This window comes from Ammospiza nelsoni, chromosome 21, assembly GCF_027579445.1.
Source record: "Ammospiza nelsoni isolate bAmmNel1 chromosome 21, bAmmNel1.pri, whole genome shotgun sequence".
NCBI classification, from domain to species: domain Eukaryota; kingdom Metazoa; phylum Chordata; class Aves; order Passeriformes; family Passerellidae; genus Ammospiza; species Ammospiza nelsoni.
In genome coordinates, this window is record NC_080653.1 from 2,447,813 (window position 1) to 2,474,285 (window position 26,473).

Here is a 26,473-nt window from a genome sequence, read left to right on the forward strand (position 1 = left end):
TGTTTAGCTGAATGTAACCCATAAAGGCTGGCTCTGGGGAAGAAATGGACCTCTAAATGTGACAAAGGGATGTGGAGAGAGAGTGCTACACATTTCACACTTTCACACAGAAAGAAAAAAAAATCAGGCATCTGTTCCAGTGATATGCACAAATCAGCAAAAATTGCTAGCTGTGTGCCTTCAGGCTTAAATTTGCACAACGAAATGTATCCTCTACAAAGGTATTTCTTTTAATGCCTGCTCAGTTCAGTTTTATTGGATTGGCCTATAGAGGACACCATCTGGTATCTGTCATCCAAATCTACACAGACATGCTATCGATAAAATCCCCATTTCCAAAATGTGGGTTAGTTAAAAGTAGGGCCAGATTGCTGGCTGGTACAAATTGGGTTGACTGATGTAGCTATCCATGCTTTTACCAGCAAAGGATCTGACCTACAAAATCCCCAATTTAGACACTCTGTTGGGACAGGGCTTTCTTTATATTCTGTGCTGTAAAGCATGTGGCACAGAGGACACAGAGCCATGAATAAAACACTCAAGGATTGTGACGGTACACATAATAAATAGTAATCTAATTGCAGCAACAGAAAGATTTCTGTAGTCAGTGCTCTGTCAGAACAACTCATGTGTGTCACTGGTGAATGAGCAGCATTCTCCCATGGAGAAAAACACTTTCCACAGGGTTGCCATCTCAGGCCCTTCCACAGCACTTTAGGTAGAGCAGCAAAGGCAGAGCTTATGCTATTGTTGGCCATGTTATATCAATTCATTATACATAACTGAGTCTCTCTAGACACTCAAATACTTCTCATAAAGACAGTATGTAGCCCAAAGAAATACATTCTTTCCCTCCACCACTTGGGGTAAAAATGTTACTCACTTCCCAGCTATGCAGAACATCTTAACTTCATTAAATGGCCTTCAACTGCTTCCAAAGAGCTGAGTGTTTGCACACAGAAAGACATTGCATCAATCTTTAGGAAGTTTACTGAACCACGGAAGGAGACCTGAGTTACCTCTTTATCTCCTGTGATTTGCCAAAACCCCACACCCTGTAGGAGCTGTAAAGTCGGTGTGCACCTTTATTCAGTGCTGGGGCATGCGGGATCACTTCCTAATCTAAGTCAATTTTCTCTTCCTTCTCTTCCTACTTTAATGTTCTGACCCCCAGTCTCAGCTGAAGGCCCAAAAGGAAGGAGATTTTAGCCACAAGCCATCCCAGGACCCATTCCCAGCTGCACTTACATCGCTGAGCCTCTCCCGGGAGCTGCTGCGCTGGAAGCCCTTGGACTCGCCGCTGGCGCTCTCGCTGTCGCTGTCCCGGCAGCTGTGCTGGCCTGGCTTGAGCTGCACGAGGAGACACAAAGACAGCAGGGGTTGAGCCTGGTTCAGGTGAGAGCCCTTGTCCCACTGTCCTTTATGCCCTCCCAGCAGCAGCAGTGTGGCTCTGTGCCAGTGCTCCGTGTCCCTGTGTCAGGCACAGCCCAGGGACACCACGGACCTGGGGAGCTGCAGCTGCTGCAGGCAGGAGCTCCCTCGTGTCCCAACAACACTCATGGCCCAAGGAAATCGCAGTCTGAAACCTTCCTCTGAGACCTTCACCTTTCAGGCTTCTCAAGGTATTTCTGCCATGGATGAAGTTTTGGTTTCCATCACAATGCAGCACTCACAGCATCAGTTCCTCCCTCCTTACAGCACAGGAGCATTGAGGACCTGAGATCAATGGGAGTCTCCCCAGGGGAAAAGGAGGTCACCACTCCAGTGAAGCCTTTCTTTTGCTGGACTAGCCCTGAACCACACTGCCTGGCACTCTAAACAATTTTCAACCAACAAACCTCAATGTTCATAAAACAACAGGATCTACTTAATAGGTATCAAACTGCTTTTGTTTTTCAAACCAGCTTTAATGAACTTTACTGGCATAGTAATAAAAAAAACTACAAAAAAACTCCTAAACTACATTTTCATTACAATTGAGAACACATCTGCTTTCTCTTACACTTTGGACTGTTAAGGTCACCACATCACACAGCAATGTACTGAGAGGAACATTCACAGACACCCATTACACACGTCCATGAGCACATGCACACCTAGAGAGCAAGAGGAAGAGATGATCCACATCCCCTGCAATGCTGAAAATGCATATCTTTGTTTTAAAGTATCCTTCCCTATGTTTTGCTTGAATGTATTGAAATTTTCATTTAGTCTTGCTGATGCTTTGTTTGAACTAACTCTGGTGAGCAAGAAAGCTCTTTCAGAAATTTAGACTTAAGATCACACACATAAATACTGGAAGCAGAGGTAAATGCAGAGAAAATACTTGGTGAGGTACCAAAAGAAATATTTTATGTGAGACCTACTACACTTATCAATATCCATATAAGAAACACCAAACAACTCCTGCTAACTTATTCTGATTGTTAATATGATGATGGTAAGTTCCATTCACACTCTACTGGAGCAGGTATTCATTCATCTCCATGCCATGACTGGAGACCAAAGGTTCCTCTTCCAACATTCTCCATCACCCTTTTCCCCCCTCTTTCTTTTCTCTCTCTCATTTATTTCCAGTTCTCCCAGAAACAAGCACACACAAAAATTCACACAAATGCACTTTTACAGGTGCACACAAATAAAACCTACACTTCAGCTGATGTTTTCCTACCTGTACACTCTGTTCACCCACAGCCACAGCTGCTCCCTCCCAGGGTCACTGAAGGAGCACAAAAAGCATCCTCACCCTCAGGTTATCATTTTCTCCCTACCACTGCCAGAGCAAACTGCATCTGCAAGTTTGGTATTTTTGTGCCACTTCTCCTTAATCCCTCGCTCCCCTCACCACTAAAGGGAAGCTTTGGGTGCTCTCTTTCAGTCAAATCAAAATAAGGACACAAAGTCCACGAAACTAAAAGTTCCAACGCACAACTGAGTTGCAAGGCATGAGCACAACTGCAAAAAATGGCACAGGCAAACTCTCAGCCCAAAGAAAATGTAGCAGAAGGACCAGAGCTATTTGTCAGACACTTACAATTCAATAAATAAACTAAATATTCCACAGCTCAGCCAGAACATTCTCAGTAAAATGATTTTTATTTCCAACGGAATGGTTTATCAGCCAGATCTAAGAGATCTTGGGAGCAGCTCTTGGAGGCAGAGGGGAGGATAACGAATTCAAGAAGTCTTACACTTCATCTATAACTCCCTGATCTGATCTAGGACCTCCATGTCCTGTAATTTTATGGTCCCAAGTTTAACATTTACCCACCCAAAGGAAAATGGATCAAGTTTCCTTGACTTGGTCTTTTGTCAACATCCACCCAATGATGGAAAAGCTCTTATTGCAAGTAGGGTGTTAAGAATTTTTTTTCCAGCCTTAGATTTTATTTCTAGAACCTAAATTTAGTTTGTACACAATCTTCACACATTAGTTATTTGCTAACTAATAATAACAGCCCAGTTTTATAATTCTTCTGCATCACGAATTCCAGCTATTTACAGAGAAGAGAAGACAAACCCAGCAGGTGTCAATTTTCTAGACACAATTTATAAGGAGTAAGAGAACATGATGAAGACATCTGAGCCTGAAACTCTGTAGAAAAAAAAGTGAGGGACTGCAGGGACTAGACAGCAAACTCAGAAATAAGTCCAAGTTAAGATTTATAAGCTTTCCATATTTTCCTTTCTTTTTTTCCAAGCTGAGCTTCTCCATGTGCCAAACTGTTGAGGGTTTGCATTTTATTCCAGAACCCATCAATCTGTGTTAAATTAAAAAAGTAAAGCATGGAAATGTGCCCGTTGTCTTCTCTTAAGAACCTAAAGTTACACTCAAACTCACATGAGAACACTTAATGTGGACAGGCCATGGGTCATTTCATCTCAATATATTTGCACAGATTCAGCTGCTAAAAACAATGCTGAAACAGCACAGGGCTGCTCAAGAGGCCCACAGACAACAGAGGGGATCTTTAGTTACACTCTGTGCATCTCATTCATCACCTGGGGCACACAGGAACCCAAAATCAGCTTCCCCATGGAAATGCAACTTTCCTTGGAAAAAATTGAAGTGCAATGTTGAGAGCTCTTGTTGCTCTATTATTTCTAGCAGGTACCCTGTGAAGGTGTTCACAGGGGTCTTAGGTTGAGGGAAGAGATGAGGATCTGACTCCATGTTTCAGAAGGCTGATTTATTATTTTATTATATATATTACATTAAAACTATACTAAAAGAATAGAAGAAAGGATTTCATCAGAAAGCTAGCTAAGAATAGAAAAGGAAAGAATGATAACAAAGGCTTGCAACTGACTGAGACAGTCCAAGCCAGCTGACTGTGATTGGCCATTAATTAGAAACAACCACATGAAACCAATCCCAGATGCACCTGTTGCATTCCACAGCAGCAGATAATCATTGTTTACATTTTGTTCCTGAGGCCTCCAGCTTCTCAGGAGGAAAAATCCTAAGGAAAGGATTTTTCATCAAATATCATGGCTGCAGTACCCCATGCAAACAGCAGCAGCACAAAAATCCCATTATTCCTGTCTGTGCAGGGCTGGGACTGCACTGGGTGATCCTTGGGGTCCCTTCCCACTCAGGTTATTCTGTGGTTCTACACAGGTCTCACTGAGGAACTTCCCACATTAACACAGCATTAATCTTCTCATTTGCACCAGGCAAGGAGTGCAAAAGGGTTTACAAAAAGTGACTTTGATTCTGTGCTTTCACAGTGGGAATGAATTCGTCCATGAAGGGATCCATCTAAAGGGTCTCACAAAGAGGAGATAGAGACATTTTCTAGATTGAAAGCCCAAAACCCTAAAAACTCAGTGTGTCTCTGACTCACAAGGAATATGTGCAGTCTCAGGGACTCCCCTAGACAGAGATGGGTACATGCAAAAAAAGCACCTCAGGAACACTTGCCCAGGCTGAACCACACAGGACCCAATCCTGGGGCACACCCACTGCTCCAAAACTTTTCTAGTTCTTGGTCATCCTTAGCATTGCATTTTTAAAAATCTTCACTGCACTACAGAATCTGTTTGTAATGCCTTTGAATCTGCTGGAGGACACCAGAAGTCAAGCAGAACTGCATAAAGTCCTAACTACATTTCTATTAAAGGAAAAGGCCAAAAAGCAGATTTGGAAGGGTGGTTGCTGGCTCAGGGCTCAGCAGAAGGTTTTATTTCTGATTCTTCACCACACCTGCCCCAAACAGAGAGGAATAGGTGTTCCCTGCTCTCCAAAACTGGATTGTTGGGAGGATTTTTCCATCAGGGCAGTTTCTCCAGGGGGTGATGGTGGATTCCACTGCACCACAGCCAGGGATGGAGGAGGGAAGCTGAGCTGGGGGGGCACAGGGTGGCATTGCAATTTTTGTCATTGTTCTGACTACTCAAACCTATTTTTATTGAAAATAAATTGAATTTTTGCCCCCAAGTGGAGACTGTTTTGCCCATGACAATAATGGGTGATTTCCTTGCCTTTACCTCAGAAACTTCTTCCCTCCCCTGCCCTGCTGAGGAGGGGTGTGAGAGGGGCTGGGGGAGTTTGGCCTCAGCCGTGATGTGGTTTTGAGTCACAAAACTTCAGTCACAGCTCTGCAGAGTGATGAGGGATGGAGGCAAAGCTGGGCACTGGCATGAGGGACACTGAGAGCACAGAGAGGAGAGGAACAAGATATGGAACACCAAGAGGGACCATTTGATGAAGCTCAAGCCTGAAGGTCCCACAGAAGCCATCCAGAAATTATGAATAAACCAAAATAGATGCAGAAGCATCAACATGAAACTGCTGTCACAGCAAGTGCTAACAGCAACTCTTCTGTCAGCCCACGGAGAGATTTTCAGGTGACTTGGAATCTAGCAAAACTATTTTTGCAGCAGGGAAACACTCAGCCCTACTTTGTGACAGTGAAAGTGCAAACTGAATATTCATCTGTGTCCAGGGAAAGCAGCTCTGCTGGGCTCCATTCAGCGTTAGAGGGTAGAGCAGAGCTAAACTCTCACGTTTAGGAGTAGGACAGACCTAGAGCTGCTGTGCCAGCCAGACACCTCTGTGACATGACAGGAGGGGACAAAGCCATAACACTCTCCTAAGGGTAATCCATGGCAGCAGGGCTCTCTGTGGCCTTTTCTCCCAGCCAGGAAAAGGAGAAAGGACAGAGCTGATCATGTTAAAAGTGTAAGGGAGGACGGAAGGGCAGCTGAGCCCCAGACTCCAGGGAGCATCATGCTCTTGGGGTCACAGTTGGCTGTGCTGGATCCCAAAGCCACTTTAGATAATTCCATTGTAGCCCATAAACAAGAAGCAAAATGAATAAACCAGCTGAGAATTTGGCAAAAGCCTTTTTCACAGAGCTTATATATCATGTCAAAAACACCCAAATGTGGCTCTCCTGAGCTTTTTTATTTTCAAATATATTTTAATTTAAAAACTCCACACCATTTGGCAGCAGTAAATCTACAGTATAGTGTTGAGGTGCCTGAGCTTCTATGCCATATGGAATTAAAGGATTATTTCACTACATTATACTTTAAAGTTATGAATACTCACACCTCTCCCTGTTAGGGCACAGCCAGAGTCCTAAAGGGAGGGGACACCTGCTCCCTGAGAGATGGCAGAGCCCTGCTGTGGGGAGGAGAATTCCACTTCCACTTCTGCCTGTCATCCTTTATTTAAACAGCTTTGGCAAGGGTGAGGCAGCCCCTGCTCCCACCTGGGTGAGTGAATTCCCCAGGTCAGCGACTCCTGCATGTGCCATTAGGAATGCTTTCCAAAATCCTGGCCAGGCACAGCCCAGCCCCACTCATGACCCATAGCAGGAGTTTGTCCTGAGCAGGGCACAGCACACACACATTTCCACTGACCCCAGTTGCTCTCTGGCCTTTTCCCAGCATGGAACAGGACTCAGGAATGGGAATTTTGGTCACTTCTGGCAGGCACAGCCTTTTCCAAAGTGTGGCACACACGGATCCAGGCAGAAGCACAGACACACCAGGGGCTGCTGATGAGTGCAAGCTGTTGCAGACATCTTTTATGGAAAATCCTTTCCTTAGGATTTTTCCTCCTGAGAAGCTGGAGGCCTCAGGAAAAAAATGTAAACAATGGTTATCTGCTGCTGTGGAATGCAACAGGTGCATCTGGGATTGGTCTCATGTGGTTGTTTGTAATTATTGGCCAATCACAGTCAGCTGGCTCAGACAGAGAGCCCCGAGCCACAAACCTTTGTTATCATTCTTTCCTTTTCTATTCTTAGCCAGCCTTCTGATGAAATCCTTTCTTCTATTCTTTTAGTATAGTTTTAATGTAATATATATCATAAAATAATAAATCAAGCCTTCTGAAACATGGAGTCAGATCCTCATCTCTTCCCTCATCCTGAGACCCCTGTGAACACGGTCACACAAGCTGCTCCTAAGGCCAGGGAGCACAGCCTGGAGATGGAAGCCTGGCTGAAGGCAGTGAGATCTCAATTATCCAGCACAGCCCTGGCCTGCTGGGCCATCCTGCAGGGCTCTGACATCCAGAGAGGCCAGGCTGCACAGACAACCCAGCCCAGCCCAGCCTAGCCCTGCCCAGCACACACAGCCCTGGGTGCTGTCCTAGCGTGATGTTACAATGCTCGTATCCCCATTGGTGTGTTCTGTTCATGCTGGATATCATGGTCTGTGCCTTTAAGACTGGCTCTGAAGAGCAAATGTTTTTTGTTTTGTTTTGTTATCAGCCACTTCCCCGCTGTCAGAACCCAGGAAACTCCTCTGGCTGCCCTGGAGGACTCGAGACCCTGCCAGGGGGCCCAGAGACCTTGGCACAGAGCCCAAGAGACCCCTGTGCCTTTGATCTTGACCCATGGAAAAAACAATTACCAACCTTTACATGAAGAATTACAAGTCAAGAAAGTTTAAGTAGAATGATAGTGAATTTATCACAGGGTGAAAAAGTAGAATTTTGGGGATTCAGGAGACAAGATGGACTAATCTGGATGTGTTCAGCCTTTCTCCTTCTTTTATGGTCTCCATTTTCTGCTGTGATGGTGACGCTTTTAGATTGGTTTAGAGTAGCAGCTCACTGTCTAACATAGGTGATAGGTATTGGGAAGTTATGGTAAATAATGTACATGTAGTTTTTAGTATAAAAAGACAACACCACCTCTGAGGGTGTCAGTGTGCCTCACCCCAACCTGCCAGACAGAGCTGTGGTGAGTCAGAGAAAGAATGGTATAGATAAGAAATAATAAACAACCTTGAGAATGAGAACAAAAGAATCCTGACTCCTTCGATGTCCAGGCTGGGAAAAAGAAGAAGCTTGTACATATCTCAGAGTCACTCTGAGCAGCAGAGATTCTGCTTCCCCACGGCTGGCAGGACACACAGACAGGGCAGTACATGGTGTTGTTTTTGCTTTTTGCTTTGCTCTTGCTTCTGCTTTGCTCCTGCTTTTTGCTCCTGCTCATTAGCTAGTTTAGCTCAGCAGTCCCAATTTCTTCCTGGACTGTTTCTCCTTTCCTTTTTGGACCCACTCGAGCCTGCTCCGGGCTGGGCCCTGGGAACACCGAGAGTTTGCACCTTGTGGCTGCAGCAGCTGCCCCAGCACAGGAGGGACTGAGAACAGAGCGACCACCCCCAGAGAGACTTTCTGAATTTGTTCTGAATTTGTCATCTTTGTCAGAGCAGTGACAGAGTGGTGTCACCTGGTATTGTTCATTCTGTGTGCTGGGGGTGCTGTGCCTGTTAAATAAACAGGTTCTTTCCACTTCTCTCCAAGGAATCCTTCCCAACCTGGTTGGGGGGAGAAGCCGTGTGGGTTTGCTTTCTGGAGGGGCCCTTTGGAGGTTTTCTCCCAAATTTGCCCTAAACCAGGACACGTGCCTTCAACCAGCCAGAAAAGAGCAGCAGCACATCTCATGCAGAACTCCATGTCAGATTGCAAAGAAAACATATTTTATCAATGATCAAGAACAAATCTGGCTGTATGAAAACAAACAAAAGGAGAACTGCATGGCAAGAAATAACCAAAAAACAACAGGATAAATCAAGGGCTGTTATTTCTGATTTCAATCATGATTAAAAGCTGTTCATTTCAAAACTTCTATTTATATCTCTCCTGCTGCTGACAGAAGTTAGACAAATACTCCATGTACAGCACTCCCATGTCACCAAAGCATTAAAGGTGCTTTGGGTCTGGAGCAAGACCTCTCCACTGTAATTCTAACAAGGCCATGCACACCACAACTGCCTAAACAGGGGAGCAGCACAAGGAAAGCAAGCCAGAGGTGAGATAATGAGGAGGAAGAATATTTACAGCACACAAGTTTAGTCAGTAAATATGGAAAAAGAATTCACACCATGTGTGGACTCTGAACATTATTAATGCAAAGACATTTTTCACCTCAGGGAAGAAAAATTTTGTTACCTGAGAGATACAATAAAACATTAGGAGAGGCTCTCTGTTTACCTCTTGATATACAATCTTATGACAACCAATGCAGATGCTCCAAGAAATTGCCAGCTTCTGAGGACCCAGGCCTCCATGCCATCATCCTGGGATCTGACATCCCTACCAGAAATGAAGCTTAATTTTTTTGCTTACTTTTATGGTAAAAGTCAGGTAAACCACAAAGACAATGTCTTATCTTTTGTTTCCTTCCTACCTTTAATTAGAAGAAAAAAATAACTTTTCTGTTCTAAAACTCTTTATGGAAAAACCAAGAATAAACATATGTACATTCTTTCAATTTCCTGTTGACAAAAAAAAAAAAAAAATCTAAATTGAACAAATAACTACAAACAATTTTCTAATCAGCTCAATGATACAGAACAAGGGTGTCTTTAACTCACTTATTCTACAGCACTGCTGGTCATTTCCTGCTGCCTCTGAGCTGATCCAGAGTCTGCTGCTGCACTTGCTCAAGAAATTGGAGTAGGGGAACTCATCCCTTACAACCTTAAGTGGGGGAGATGCAGCAAGGGAGCAGAGCTCCCCCCCTGTGCTCCTGGGGAGAATTTGGCTATTTAGCATTGCTATTGCAGACACACCAAGGGATGGGGCTCTGCTGGCAGAGCAGGAGCTGAAGCAACACAGGCTAAGAATAAACAGCATCCTCGCCAGGCGGGGGTGCGGGAGAAAGAAACAGGCATTTATTTCCAGATCCTCTTCTCCTTCATTATATGCTTGGGCAACCTTAGATCCACAGCACACAGAAGGTACTCTGAAGGAGGTCTGTAGCTCTGTTTTATCTAAGTTTCACAGAGAATGCAGCCCATCATTTTTTCTGTGCTGTTTATACAGAAATCAAAGATAAATTTGGCATAAACTCATCACACCCCAGAATCATACATACATTATACACCACAGAAAGTGTAACAGACTCGCTCTGTTCCCCAGCTCCTGTTAAGAGTGGTATGAAACAGCAAGCTGTTGGCAATTGCAGCAAATGAAGCGTATTTCAGCACACTTCAAAAGCTGAATTGCAAAAAAATATAGGCTTCTCCTGACCCTTTGCATTTTGATGGTTGCACAGTGAAAAACACGGCCTTTAAAATTACACCTTGCAAAGCTCTCCATTGTACCAATCAATCTGTGCAGGCAGCCTGCACAGCCCAGGCTGGGAGCAGAGAGGGATGGGGAGCCAGGCTCGGGCTGCTCAGGGACAGCCAGAGGGGCTGCAGCCAGGCTGGGGCCCACCTGCCCTCCCAGGCTTACCCAGCCCTGCTGCTGGGCTTCTTGGTGTCCCAGCATGGATTTACAGCCCCTCCCTAGGCCCTGTGTAGGGGAAACCTGTCTTTGTCTGCTTAAAAACCACCTCTGAGAAACACAGATGTGCAGTGCCACAGGAGTGCCATCCTTGTCTGCATGGATACACATCCATCCACATTCTCATCCATCCATCCATCCATCCATCCATCCATCCATCCATCCATCCATCCATCCATCCATCCACATTCTCATCCATCCATCCATCCATCCATCCATCCATCCATCCATCCATCCATCCATCCATGCATCCATCCCCATTCTGATCCATCCATCCATCCATCCATCTGTGGAGAAAAGACAAAGGACTCTGCACATAAAAATTCAATGTGAATCAAGCAAAAGCCATTTATTGCACTTCAATACATTGTTTATATTTGCTTCTTTTCTTGGTGAACATAGTCAAGCATTGCTTGGTTGCTCCACTTTGTTCATGCATCTCTTGATAAGTAGTTCTATCTTATCCACAAGGCAAGCATACATCTTTTTCTTAATCTAATTAGCAGCTGCTGTGTCATTTTACTTGGATTGACTCCCCTTTGTCTGTCAACAACTTTTCTGCTTCTTCTTTCTTCTTGCAACATCGATTTTTTATCCACAAAGATAAATACAACTTTATTACAAAGATCACCTAGTTATTTAGTTCCAGAAAGTTTAGTTCATTCAGTATATGTCTGTTTTCCTGTAAATATGACCATCCATCCATCCATCCATCCATCCCTCATCCATCCCTCATCCATCCATCCATCCATCCCTCATCCATCCCTCATCCATCCATCCATCCATCCATCCATCCATCCATCCATCCATCCATCCATCCTCCATCCATCCATCCATCCATCCATCCATCCATCCATCATCCATCCATCCATCCATCATCCATCCATCATCCATCCATCATCCATCCATCCATCCATCCATCCATCCATCCATCCATCCATCCTCCATCCATCCATCCATCCATCCATCCATCCATCCATCCATCCATCATCCATCCATCATCCATCCATCCATCCATCCATCATCCATCCATCCATCCATCCATCCATCCATCCATCCATCATCCATCCATCCATCCATCCATCCATCCATCATCCATCCATCCATCCATCCATCCATCCATCCATCCATCCATCCATCATCCATCCATCATCCATCCATCCATCCATCCATCCATCCATCCATCCATCCATGTACAATTTCTGGCTGTTATTCAGACATTTACACCACTTACACTTCTCGCTTCTGCTCTGCACATCCCCAAACCAGATTTAAGTGTTCTGGGGAGAGTCATGAACTCTTGCTGCCCTGCCTGGCCCCCCTCTCCCCAGGAGTGCACGTGCATTGACTGCAGCACTTTCCACCAGGGACTGCTTTTTGAGGTCTCATTTAGGCTTTGCCCATGTAGAGAATGGGGACCCAAGCTGGCAGTTTTACCCCAACATTTTGTGCCTGTTTCAGAGGAGGTGGCGCTGAGCCCAGTGTCTGATACTCAACTTTCTAAGGCAGGCCTCTGGCTGCCTTTGAAATGTGTAACTCAGGGAAAGAACACCTTAGTAAGAAAATCAGATCAATCTCATGATGAAACAAACAGAAAATAGGCCAGGTTGAAAAACTCCAACAGCAGCTCTAGAACTGTCCACAAATCCAGCTAAGAGCCTCCATCTGCTTTAATGAGGGGGAACACAACCCCAAGGAAGCTCCTGTGGAGTTCCACCTGTTTCAAGCCCACAGGATAGCTGTTCCTCAGGTGCCAAGGAGATGCAAGAAAGGATGAGACCTTTTGGAATACCTAAAGAGGTGAAGCAGCCTGAGTAAAAGCAGTGACTGTACTCACTGGCTTGAATTAAGGCATGGTGACCACCATCCTTTCCTTCCTCAGTGCAGACCACTAATGTGACACCAGCTAGCATTACAGAAGTAAATAAATGTCTTGAAGAAGGAAGTATCAGTATTCATGGATGGACCTCGGGATGCTTACCACTGCTAACATAAAGGAGCCCTGTTATTTCATTGTTCAATATAAGCCCAGAATAAATATTTAATAACTTGGTTGCATAAATAATGATTTGAAGGTTGAGCTATTGGCTTAAAACTCTAATACTATTTTAAGCCGTTTAACTGCCCAGCTAGATAAATTATTCAAGACTTAAAAGTCATCCTGTGGTCTCTGTACAAGGAGAAAACTAGGAAGTTGTAACAATAATGACAAAAGCAGGGCAAGATCAATCAAACCACATGATCGCTAACACAAACAAGCAGCAATTAAGCAGCAATCAAGACCAATCTGACTGGGGTTGATGTCCTTTTATGCCAATACTCTCAGCCCAAAGAGCAAAACTTAATAATGTTTTGCAATTTATCAAGGGAGCCATAACTCTGCTCTCAGTGACTTGGCCAAGAGGCTATTATGATAGCATTTCTCTATAATTTAATAATGTGAAGGGAGGAGGGGGGAGAGGGAGTAAAAGCATTTTGACATATAACTCACATCTATACATATTGTATTTTCCTCCTGCTTGAATGGCAGAAGCAGAAGTCACAACAATATACCTCAGTACCAATTTGTTAGCAGGAAAGGGAAGCTGAAGTATCTGGCAAAGAAAATCTATTTGAAGCAGCACAGAAGGGAAGGGAATGAAGCATCTGAATTCATTAGCAGCTGTCATTGATGTGGAGATGAGTTTAGTCATCACAAATAACTCAGGAGAAAAGCAAAAGGAGGAACTATTGTTGAAGTTGTTTGAATCTGGATTAGTTCTGATAGATGGCAAGGTGCCACTGGGGAACACTTGTGCTGCACCTGCCTCTGTCAGAGGGAAGCTCTGGGCAGAGTCAGCACCCCAGCATCTTGAGGGGGGCTCTGAACACACTCAGCTATCCAGAATTTACAGGGGAGCTCTGAACACACTCAGCTATCCCAGCATTTTGGATCTTCATTTTTCTTTTTGCATACCTTTCTCTTTCCCTCATCTAAGCAATAATGTAAAATACATTGCAGCACTGTGCTTTCTGACTGTTCTGTCCATCCATCCATCCATCCATCCATCCATCCATCCATCCTCCATCCATCCATCCATCCATCCATCCTCCATCCATCCATCCATCCATCCATCCATCCATCCATCCATCCTCCATCCTTCCATCCATCCATCCATCCATCCATCCATCCATCCATCCATCCATCCATCATCCATCCATCATCCATCCATCCATCATCCATCCATCATCCATCATCCATCCATCCATCCATCCATCATCCATCCATCCATCCATCCATCCATCCATCCATCCATCCATCCACCATATACCATCCATCCATCCATCCATCCATCCATCCATCCATCCATCATCCATCCATCCATCATCCATCCTTCCATCCATCCATCCATCCATCCATCCATCCATCCATCATCCATCCATCCATCCATCCATCCATCCATCCATCCATCCATCCACCATCCATCATCCATCCATCCATCCATCCATCCATCCATCCACCATCCATCCATCCATCCATCCTCCATCCTTCCATCCATCCATCCATCCATCCATCCATCCATCCATCCATCCATCCATCCCTCCAGTTCAAAGTTTCACCTTGAACTACTTTTGCCAGTTGAAATAATGAATCCTCCTGTTTGCAAATGCCAAAAAAAAAAAAAAAAAAAAAAATCTCCTGATCAATCTTGTAGTATCTTGTAGTCTGTCCTCAGTCAACAGTGACCAAAGGTGATTTAATGCTTGATAGATCTGATGAGCTGTTGCCTCAGCCCAAGCCCAAAACCATCTTCATTTCCAGAAAATCATTAGCCATCCCTGTGCTGGCAGCCTTGGCAGAGAGGTGGCATCAGGGTAAGACCCAATGGCCACCAGAATCCCAGGGGACAACTGCAGGATTGCCACCAACTTCAAGGGATGCAGAAGCCGTTTATGAACTGGGTGACCACCATAAATACTTGACAGACTGTTTCTGTGCCTTAAACTGATAAACCCCCCTAATTTAACTTCTCTTTTCTATGCTTTAAAATTATATTAAACTTACCCATCTTGAAAATATAGTCATATATTAGATAAGTGGAGCTTTATTATTGTTTCAAGATAAGTGCAAAAAATCTATAATAGAGGACTACTATCAAATTACAGTTACTTGAATTAATCCTCATCCTGGCATTTAATAATTTGTAAAGTGCTTATTCAGAAAAAGGTCAAAAATCACTTGGAAAGATATGTTAATGGCTCTCTAAGTAATGTTTAGACTTGCTGAATAAATTTTCACACTTAAGTCACGTATAACAAGCATTACAAAATGTATTATAAATCGTGCTCTTCACACTGGAGAGCTGTGTGTACATACATGTTACAGCAGACAGCACTTCAGCACTTAGTTAAATTCACCTCAGAAATAAAGTAAGCTTAGATTTGCTGTTAAGCCAGAAATAGATCCAAGGTGTGCTCCCATAAAGAGGAATATTCACCTGAGTCAGGGCCTGCAGGAGCCCATTATTGCTCATTTAGATGATTAAAAAAACCCATCAGAAATGATAATCCAAATAACTGTCAACCCCCAACTTTGCCAAAACTCAATCTTAAAAAAAAAAAATTAAAAAAGCTGTAAATAACTGCAAATAAAGGAAGACAAAGCCACGTGCTGATGGATCAACATGGAATCCCTTCCATGCTTTGAAATATTTGGGCTTTAAAATGACCCACAAGACTGAAAACCTAAGTATCAGCATGTGAGAAAGTAGCATATTACAGTTTAAATCAACCATTATACAGGCTCAGCAAGCATCAGCACGCTCCTTCCATGCACTAAAAAACGTCAGCTTCTCCTTGGTGTATAATAATTTGTGAAATAAAGCAGGCATGCAAAATATGGGTGGCAGGCAGCAAATGCTGAGATTTGGGGCACCAAGGTGTTTTAAAATTGTTTTTCACTTTTGCATCCAGCATCCATTGAAATCTCAACAGATCAAAGTTTTGCAGACAAGGAAAAAAAAGCCTACAAAATTAATAACTATTTAAGTATTCTGTTTCATCATGATAACAAACAGATGGTTTTAATATTCTAGAGGCTAATTTCTGAACAATTAAAAACACAGCAAGACATTAACATCTAATGAAACATTTTAACTACCAGTATATGCATCTGCCATTAATTTCCACACAGTAAGGTCTTGGTTCTCTTCAATCTGTTCTTTATTAAGGAAAGTTTTTCCACTCTGAATTTAGTGAAGTAGAGAATTAACAACTGTTTTCAATCAGCAATCAGCATGATATTTCGCCAGTGTGCATTGAAACCGTCCACACTATCAGACATAAATTTACTCCTATGATGGCTTTGATCTGCACACTGAGTGGAGATGTTAGAGGGGAATTCATTTTCTAATTCCATTTTCATTTAGAACATAGGAATTAACCCCTCACAGATCTCATGTCTCTTTTTAGCTACTTCAGACAAAGGACATCTACTTAAAATGTTGTGCCCTACACGTTACTTACAACCCAGCCAAACAAACTCATTTTTTAAAAATCAGTGAAAGCATTCTCATGCAAACTGTATGGAATGAAGTTCTTCAAAGGACAGGGGAATTCTATATTTATAAGCCTCTAATTTATATTTCCTTTTTTCATCTATGATAAGAACATGGGGTAATATTCATCAAAGCTCTACCCATGCAAACACTAGTTGATACTGAAATCTCTGTGCCCCATACCAGCTAATTCCTGTGTTCCCTCCTCAGATATGCAGCTGATGAATTTTTCTGCAGGTTTTCCCCAATTTAGCAGGTTATGATTTAAATTAAGCTGAGGCAAGTCCTTCTCCTGGCTCCCAGGGTGCAGCAAAAGGCTGATGTTATTCAATATTTGTTGTCAACGCCTGGCTACTGTAGGATTAAAGCCAATAAATAAATATCTTGAGGAATAACTCCACACACCTCCCTGTGGGGCTGGAACACAGGCTCCCTGTGCATTAAACACGTAGGCACCTCCCTAAGTGTCTCTGGTTTTCAAAAGGGTTAAGTTAGCAAGGAACTGGGAATGATTTTAACAGAAACCACATTCTACCCAGGTTCCTGTTTTGCTTTTAATCATGTAATTTATGTAAACATGGAATTGCAAGGCTAAACTAATAAACATTGAAAAAAGCCTTGAGAAAACATAGATTTGGGGAAGGAGCCAGCTGCAGGACTCTGCCTCCTGGATTCACTCTGTGCTGTTCAGCGGGGATGTCATGGTGCACCAAGAAATGTTTGTACTGCAGTTCAGCAGAACAGGAGACACTCTGGTTACTGCTTCAAGTCAGGAGAAACAGGGCCATGAACCTGGGGCTTCTACCTGCAGACTGATGCCCCACCAAGGGGTATTTACTGTTCCATCTCCCTCCCTCGAATTTACAGCAGAAATAATGTTCTGGGCTCAATGTACTTCCAGCAATAATTACATATTTCCATAGAAATTTCTGTAACAGACCACCTACAGCAAAAAAACATCCTATCCCCATCACACTGAGTGCCTGTACCCTTCTCAGAGGCTTGGCCTGAACAAAGCTGGCTCTGCCTCAGTACTTGCTTTTTTCCTTTTTTTAATAGCCTATTTCAGGTTTAAGGCCAGATCCAGAGAGGCTGAGAACACCCACAAACCTATTTGGAATTTACAAAACCCCATTTCTTTGGGTTTCCAAAGTCTGGAACCAGAACAGTAGTTAGGTAAGAAGGACATGAAAGATTATTTATTTGACTTCAAGCACTGTCATCACCATGAATTTTGGGGATTAGGGCTGGGAGTTTCCGATGTGCTGAGCAGAGGCACAGGGGTGTAACCTCACTGAAAGACAGTGAGCTCTTGGCTCGTTTTATATCCAGTTTTGGGGCAGTGAAATATGGCTGAAGTGGGGTCCCAGGAGATGCCAGATGGGATTTCAAGAGACCTTTCCAGCCAGTCATATCTGGTTCAGAGAAATGTGCATGCTGAAATGACTGTACTGGGAGTTTGCCATGTAACCATTAGCTCTATAACCACCATTAATATACCTTGGAGGCTTTGCCTTATTTTTATATGTCAGACAGTTTCAGGCTAGCACTGTATTTAGTGAGGAGAGCACAATATTAAAATGTGACTTTCATACTTTTTATGCTCCAAGTGCCTGGATCTACTCTTGGCACACTACAAAAATAATACTTTTATGATTCAGTTTTTCCATGAAATATTTATAATACAAGTATTGAGTGATGGAAGTGCCAGAATATTACAATTGCTGCACTTGAATTCCTGGAGATTGGAAGCTTTTGTTTGGTCTAGCAGCGTGAAGGAAAAGCGTCCTGCTAAACATCTGTCTCTCCCTGCAGAACCACATGGGAAATAAAGATTTTGGGGCAGCTCTGCCTCAAGTATTTGAGTCCTCAGCTTACCCGCTGCACTCTGAGGAGTCTCAGCACTGCAAAATCACAGAGCAGAGGAAGGTGCAGACACAGCCCAGAAGGAGGAGGGGTCCCTGCATCCCTCCTGACAGGCAGACCCTGAGTTAAGGCAGCCCAAATCTTCTGCAGACGTGTGGTATTCACATGCCCTCTGAACAGAGAGAAGCTGTGAGACATGCAGAGAAGAAGGAAAACACAATTCTTATCACTTGCTGTGCCAAAGTAGAATGCAATATGGAGACTGTTCACCCAAAGTGAGGATGTTTTGTTCCCTTGGCCTATCAGGGCCAGGTGTGTGTGTGTGTGAGACTGTCACGGGACAGTCAGGGGAGAATCAGAGATTCTGTGCAGTTGTGAGCAAGAGTGAGTGCAGGGCAGATTCAGTTTAGATGAAATGTACATAGTACAGTATAATAAAGTAATTAATTAGCCTTCTGATATCCATGGAATCAGATGGATCATTCTCTCTCCCCTTTGTCAGAGTCACCTTTCATTTACAACAGACATGCAGTGAGCTCTGCAGCCCTGCAGCTGCATTGGTGCACTGCCCTGCCCTGCAGGAGTGACCTGCGCAGCCGCACTGCATCTCCTGCCCGCAGTGTCCCCTGTCCCACCTGTCATGGACATGCACAAACATCTCTCCTCCTGTGCCTGAGCACTGTTATCACTATCTCCACTCCACTCCCTTTTTAAAACTAAATTGCCCCAATCCTTTCAAGCCTCTCTTGCAGATCACACTTTCAGACTTTCTCCATGTACTCCGTGCATTTCTCACATCAATTATTTCCTATTCTGAAGGGAAACTCCTGCAATATCCACTTGGAAATACAGAAGCATAGAAATCACACTGATGCAAAATTAGTATTAAATGCAATATGTGAGGATGAAATGGGTACTGAGAGCTGTGGCCTGAATTCAGCCAATGGACTGGTCAGGCAGGTTCACTTCTGGGTGCCAGTCTTGAGACACCTGGAAATATCTGAAGTGATCACCTGAAGTGTTCTCAACACAAACCTTTCGAATTTATGCTGCTATTCCCCTCCTGGAAGTGCTGTTAACTTCTCTTCTAAATAATACCAGCTCTGTAAAAGATATTTCCTGAACAGAAGTAGTTACAAGTACAGATACAATTTATAGAAGAGCTGTTCAGGAGAGGCTTTGTTTAGTTCACTGCACCTTGATTTAGAACTCTCCTCATTCAAAACCTTATCTGAAACAGGTCTTTTCTAAATATTAAGAGTTTTCAATAGAAATTTTCCTTCTTAGTAGTTTTTTTTTTCCCTGAGTTGGAGCTGCAGGGACCAAGTGTAGCTCCTCATGACGCTTCCACAGCTGGAACTCATCTGCTGTAAGAAGCTGTTGTTGAAGTGATCTGGAGAAACACTTTTCCAATCCATTTCAACAGCTTTCAAAGATTGCTCAAAGATGCCCAACAACCCCGTTTTCCTTGCCAGGCCCTTCTTCCTCACTACTGCATTGAGTTACAGCAGGAGCACTGAATTAAATTAAAACTCAATTTGCTGTTAAACATCCTGGTTAAGCAATCTGAACTGTGAAGGTTTTGCTGGTGTTCATAAATGTATTTTACAACAGAATCACAGAATCACTGGGTTGGAAGAGACCTTCACGATCATCGAGTCCAACCTGTTCCCTGACACCTCAACTAAACCAAGTACCTCATCCTGTCACCATCATATTTTCTGAAAAATCTTCTTGACCAGGATTTCGCTCCTGGGAAGCTGAGAAGTCTCAGAGAAAAAGGAAAACAATATTATCTCACTTGCTTCTCCTGTGTTTTGCTGCTTTGGAATGTGGTTGGAGATAGTTTTTCCAACATGTGAATTGTTTTTACTTAATGACCAATCATGGCCCAGTTGTGTCAGGACTCTGATGAGAATCACGAGTTTTTCATTATTATCTTTTAGCCTTCTGTCTTATCCTTTCTGTATTCTTTAGTATAGTTTTAGTATTGCAGAATGGAATGGAATGGAATGGAATGGAACGGAACGGAACAGAACAGAACAGAACAGAACAGAACAGAACAGAATAGAATAGAATAGAATAGAATAGAATAGAATAGAATAGAATAGAATAGAATAGAATAGAATAGAATAGTAAATTAGCCTTCTAAGAACACGGAGTCAGATTCATCATTTTCTTCCTGCCACGGGGGACCCCGAAAATACTACAACATCCAGTCTTTTCTAAACACATCCAAGGATGGTGACTCCACCACCTCCCTGGGCAGAACATTCCAGAACTTTATCATTCCTTCTGTGAAAAACTTTTTCCTAGTATCCAATGTATATTTCCCTTGAGGCAGCTGGAGACTGTGGCCTCTCATTCAAGGAATGGCAGAAGGAGATGATTTTTCTGTGACAGGCTGAGGGCTGGTCTTGAGAGCTGTACATGAAAACTGCCTGGAAAAGGAGGAAAAGGAGGAAAAGGAGGAAAAGGAGGAAAAGGAGGAAAAGGAGGGAGGCTGGAGGAGCTGCTGGGTTGGTGAAAGGCAATGTTATTGCCTCCTTTTTAAGGCCACAGAAATGCCACGCTGTCAACCTCTGGCATCCCCCAGCAAACCATGGCAACAGCTGCCTGGCTCTGCAGTAATAAACGGAGCCAATTTAATGGCTTTTATTGTTCTGCTGTGATGTTTGAGAGCAACCACTTCTTTCCTCCCAGGACTCCTGAGCCCGCAAGGGCAGCAATGAGAGAAGATCTCATTTACCTAAAAGCGCTTATAAATTTTTAATTTGCTTTAACAAGTAAATTAACAAGTCCCTCATTCAGGCAAGTTTTATGGCCTCTTGCCACTTGGGGAGGGCCATAAAAGTTTTATAGATAATCCAGAGCTACTGAGATTGCTCATAATAAATTGTCTGTTTCCTGTTATTTTATCAAACCATTGGGCTTCTAATGACTTAAAGTCGCAGCTTCTTTATATCTACACTTTTTATGAGCCCGTATTTATAAACTGTAAAGAATATCTTAAATTATACAGGGCCCCTGCTAATCATTACAAAGCCGTTTTTTTAAAGGAGACAACCCTTTTGCTCACGCCCACCTAATAAATTTTAAGATGTTTAAGGGAAAAAAAAAAATCTTTTTGGGAACAGCACACTGATTGTACATTCTATTTTAAGATGTTGCTTTAGCCAAACTTTCATTAATGAATACTTTGAAGTGCATGGAACTCCCTACACTCTGATTTCTAACAGTTCTTGAAAAAGTTCTCAGGATACCAAGCACCTCAGGCAAGCCTGGCTCTGGGATTCAGGCTTGGGAGGAGGCAACAGTGGAAAACCATCATCTCTTCCTGTGACGGTGTTCACAGGGGTCTGAGGATGAGGGAAGAGATGAGGATCTGACTCCATGTTTCAGAAGGCTTGATTTATTATTTTATGATATATATTACATTAAAACTATATTAAAAGAATAGAAGAAAGGATTTCATCAGAAGGCCAGCTAAGAATAGAATAGCAAAGAATGATAACAAAGGTTTGTGGCTCAGGCTCTCTGTCCCAGCCAGCTGACTGTGATTGGCCATTAATTACAAACATCCAACATGGGCCAATCCCAGATGCACCTGTTGCATTCCACAGCAGCAGATAATCAATGTTTACATTTTGTTGCTGAGGCCTCTCAGCTTCTCAGGAGAAAAAATGCTAAGGAAAGGATTTTTCATAAAAGATGTCTGTGACATCTTCAGTGTCTGCCCCTGGAGCACCCCTGGTGACACTGGGACAGAGCCCTCAGCCCTGAGCTGTCCCCACCATGAGGTGCTGGGAGCAGTCACACTGAAATCACAGCTGGCACTAAGGCAAGGACACAGCAGCAGGTTTAAACCACAGCCCCAGCACTGCCAACCCTGTCCCCAGGTGCCACATCCCTACATCTGCCAAACCCCCAGGACAGTGACCCCACTGCTGCCCTGGACAGCCCCAGGGCTGGGGCTTCCAGTGAAAACATTTCTCAATATCCAACCTGACCCTCCCCTGGTGCAACCTGAGGCCATTTCCTTTTGTCCTGTCCCTTGTTCCTTGGGAGAAAAGCCTGACCCAGGCTCTGAACTTGAGCGGCCATAAGAGTTTTTGTTTTTTATCTCACTGACTACACAGATTTCAGTGAGACTGGACTCTAAAAGAGACAAACCCTCACTCTTCCAGTGAAATTAACTCCCCCTCTTTCCCCTGATTCCTGACACAGGAATTATGTCACAAAACTATAGGGAAAAATGACTGGTCATGTTTCCTGGTGTAACATATTTAGGGTGAAGGGGAAGGAGAAGAGAAAGAATAAAGCTGCTGCAGATTCTGTCCCCCAGAGACTTGAATATTGTGACTGGATTAAAACCTGGACTTGCTCTGAAGTTGAGGTTGATACAAAGCTACAGGAAATGGGATTGTGTTAATAATATAGCATAGATGAAAATAATCAGTATTTTCTGTAAATACAGAGTGTTATGAAAGCATAAAACTACTTCAACTAAACAGGGGATATTGAATTTTACTTTAAAACTCCCCATAACTTTTCTGTGAATTACAAGTCTGTGGAACTGGAAACTCCATTTACACTGAAGGAGAAACACTGTAAGATCATCCTTTACTCAGCAGAGCTTTCCTGCTTAATGGGAAATTCCAGCAGGACAGGCAAGCTGTAAAAGCTCAGGATACTATTTTTGAGAAAGAAGCCAGAGCTGGTGCTAAATCCTGGAATATGCCCATTATCTGTAGCACTGAAAGTGCTTGAAGTTTTACTTATTGATTTTTTTTTCAGTTTGAAAGTGCCATAGATTCATATCTCACAGTATCAGCCCAGATTAAGATCCATTGTGTAATTACAAGCGTGCTCATGCACTTTCATTCTTGGCTGTTATGGTTACCACAGGCCAGGAAAAGCAGCTGCTGGAGAGGATGGACCTGTTGTTCAGGCATCATTGTACACTAAAGGAGAACTTGTTCAACTCTTCTGGCAATAAATGTAAGTACAGTGGAAACAACATAAGAAAAACAAGCCATGAACCCCTCACCAAATGACAATTATCTTGTGGTTCAGGTTGCAAATTCAGGGTTCTGCTCCTGCAAGCTCAGAAATCCTTGAGATGGAATGAAAACAACGGCAGAGAATGCCAGAGATCACATTTTTCCAATTCCCTGGAGTCCTTCTGGGTGACTGAAAGTCTATCTTATTTAAAAAGCAGAACTTAACTCTATAAATTGCCCAGCAGAGCAAATCCAAGGCCCCACCCATCTGTGCTCACTGAGGATGCATCTCCCTGCATCAAGCATTAACCACTCTCATCGCTCATAAAAGAATCTCAGGGTAACAAGGGGAGTCACACAGAGATGATAAAGGAACAATATCCAAAGGATCCTACATTATAAGAGACCTCTAGCCCAAAATCCTGTTGACTGCTCCCAAAGAGGAGAAACACTAAAGCTTGTGGTACGCAGAGAAAAAAGAGGAAAAAAGTTCTGTGAGCTGTGTAAAAGACTGAGGGTGACTTAAAGGAGAGAAACTCACCATCCACATTACAAATTATATTTACCCAAGCTGCAGCATTAGAAAGATGTCAGCAAGGGGGTGTGGGTGCAACCAGGATGGAACCTGGTCAGACTGCATGAGCTTATTGAATATAAGGCATACTTGAATCTGCACGTAAAGGTAAGATGTGAAAATACAATTTCTGCTGATGAAAGCCACATATGTTGTTGGCAGCAATATTTACTAAAAATGGATAAAAATAGCCTGGTTCAGAGGAAAGGCTTAATTTTTCCCCCCCTACACTTCTTTCCAAAGTGACATTAGATGTTCTGCCCCATCTCTGAAATCTCCTCATGGCTATAAATGGATGCAGAAGTGAGAAAGAAGAAATGCAGCAGAAGCCTCTTTTTTCCCCCTGGAAAAACACTGACCACATATGATTTCCAGATTTTCTCTGACAACAGTTACAAGTATTTCTGACTCTGAAGAGCATCCAGTCAGAAACTCATCTTGAGGGAATTGCTGTGCTTTAAAGACTCACCTACTTGAGCCCTGGCTGTAGCTTTTATTTCTCTTTAAACACACACACATTACTTCTCCAACCAAATCCTTGCAAAAACACTTGCCCGCCTCTGCTACAAGACAGAAGATATTTCCATTAAAGTAAGCAAACTCATCTCTGGCGCACCTAAGGCCTGCAGAGTTCCTAAGTTTCAGTTCACATTTCAGGTTAATCTTTTCCTTTCCTAAAGAACAGAACATCCTTTTTCCTGATCTCCCCGAGGGCTCAGTATTTGCAACATCAAACAGAACACACAAACCATGGCGCCCCCTCCAAAAGCCCATTATACTGTCAACTGCCTTCCTAACTGCAGCCAGGGGAGAAAGCTTATATACTGACTCCAGAGCTCTTTTACTGCTGGAAAGTGTCCATGATTTCTTCAAGCTACTGCTGCATTTCATTTCTCTAAAGAACTCATAATAAGATGGGCAGAGTTCCAGGAAAGAAAAAAGGAAAAAGAAAAAAGAAACCCGACCAAGCCTCGGCGCTCGCAGCCCCCGGCCAAGGCCAGAGCCACAGGGCTCTCCTGCACCCCTGCCAGGGACCCTCCTCCATAAATCACACACTCAAATGCAGACTCACGAATCAGGCTGGGAAGGGAGAGCAGGACCAATGTCTGCTAGTGAAGATAATGGTGTATCTTGCAGAGGATTCCATATCCAACCAAGAATGGAAAGATGTGAGAGCCTGGGAGGAAAGTCCCATACAAACGGCACGAGTTCAAGAGAAATTACTGTCTATTATGAATTTTGCGAGGAGAGAGCAGGTTGTTGTTCTGGGAGGAAGGCCCAAGAGATGGCTGTGACTGGGCTGGGATTTGGGTCTCAGCCTCCATGGCTCAATAAATGAATATTTGCAAGGCACAGTGTGAGCCTCAGTGGGAAGCTGTTGCTGGAGAGTAACACACTATTACACTACTCAGGAAATTTTTAAAAAGGCAATAAGAGAGCATATATCAAAACCAAGGGTGTCTGTGCAGCTCTACTCCACTGGGAAAAAATGTTTTGATGGTGACAGATTTTACCAGTTATTTACATGTTTTATTTTGTTGTGTTTGAAGAGTGCATATCTGCTGTGGCAGATTACTGACTGGCTCCAAGCCTGGGTTTACAGGAGAGGGGTCTCATTTTTGCTGGAGGAGCTCTTCAGGGACACAACCCCAGCAAGGCACAGACCTCCTTCCTCATGGCCCAGCCAAGTGCCCCTCTCTTGCCATGGAATGTGGTGCCTTCTGTCCAAAGCCTTGACCTGAGCAAACCATCCCAGTGACAGCCACAGAGCTCACCCAGAGCTGGCTGGACACAGGAGCACTAAATATAACTCCCAGCCAGACAGCCAGCACCACCCACAGCTCTCATCCCTAATTTCTCAGTGAACTCCTGGTAAACCACAGCTGACAGGGGCCACAGGTCTGGCAGGTGATATTTCCAGCTGGACTGCTCTGAAGTCAGGGGCTTATGTCAAGCTGCAGCATCCAAGTGATGGTAAATGGAGCCCTGGACCGTGAGGAAATGGCTGGAGATTGGTTACAGCCAGGAGAAATTGATCTGTCTGAAAAAACAGCCCAGGAATCACAGGATTAATGTTCAAATTCCAGCTGTGTTGCATTGTTCCCTTTCCTCCAGCTCTCCAGTAACAAAGACGTGCCTCCTCCTCTGGAGACCAGAAAAGTTTTATTAAAAATCTTCATACGAGTGTTGCAGCGGAGGCCCTGTTAAAAGCATCATCGCAGAAAAATGCAGGATTCATAAAGAAACCATCCTACAATTTCCTTTCGATCTGGCATTGATTTCAAAGGGGCTACCTGAGCCAAGAGGCTTTGGCCAGCTCCCCTCTGTGCCCGGGGCAGGGTGAGGCTGAGCCTGCCTGGATGTGGGCACGCACTGAGAGCCAGGGGGGAGCGTGGAGGGCAAAAATAAAACGGGAACACTTCCAAACCTGCAGCTGTGCTGGCCCATTAAAAAGCTGAAACTCGTTCTACTGTTCGACCTCATACTTATCACCACATAACTATTCATCAAAGAAATTTCGGTGCAATTAATTAAATTATTCCCCTGCCTGTGCCACAGAGTCGTTATTCAGGATCAGCTTTCACTCGCACTCTCTTAAGCTCGTGTCTGGATGCCAAGTGACATCTCCAGGGCTGTCCAGCCTCAATAAAGCTCTGCTCCTCACCACTCACAGAGCCCATCATTTCTCTCTTTTATTGCCATTTATTTTCCACTAGGATTTTGCTGCCAGTATATT

The 26,473-nt window shown here is 43.6% G+C and overlaps 1 protein-coding gene across 1 annotated transcript in view; it reads right to left on the bottom strand.

The window, feature by feature from the left end:
• Positions 1-26,473, bottom strand: part of AUTS2 (activator of transcription and developmental regulator AUTS2) — an 802,406-nt gene that overhangs the window by 432,420 nt on the left and 343,513 nt on the right. The window contains exon 3 of the mRNA XM_059486924.1: positions 1,249-1,350. Coding sequence (XP_059342907.1) covers positions 1,249-1,350 — 102 coding nt within the window. The remainder of the gene's footprint in view (positions 1-1,248; positions 1,351-26,473) is intronic.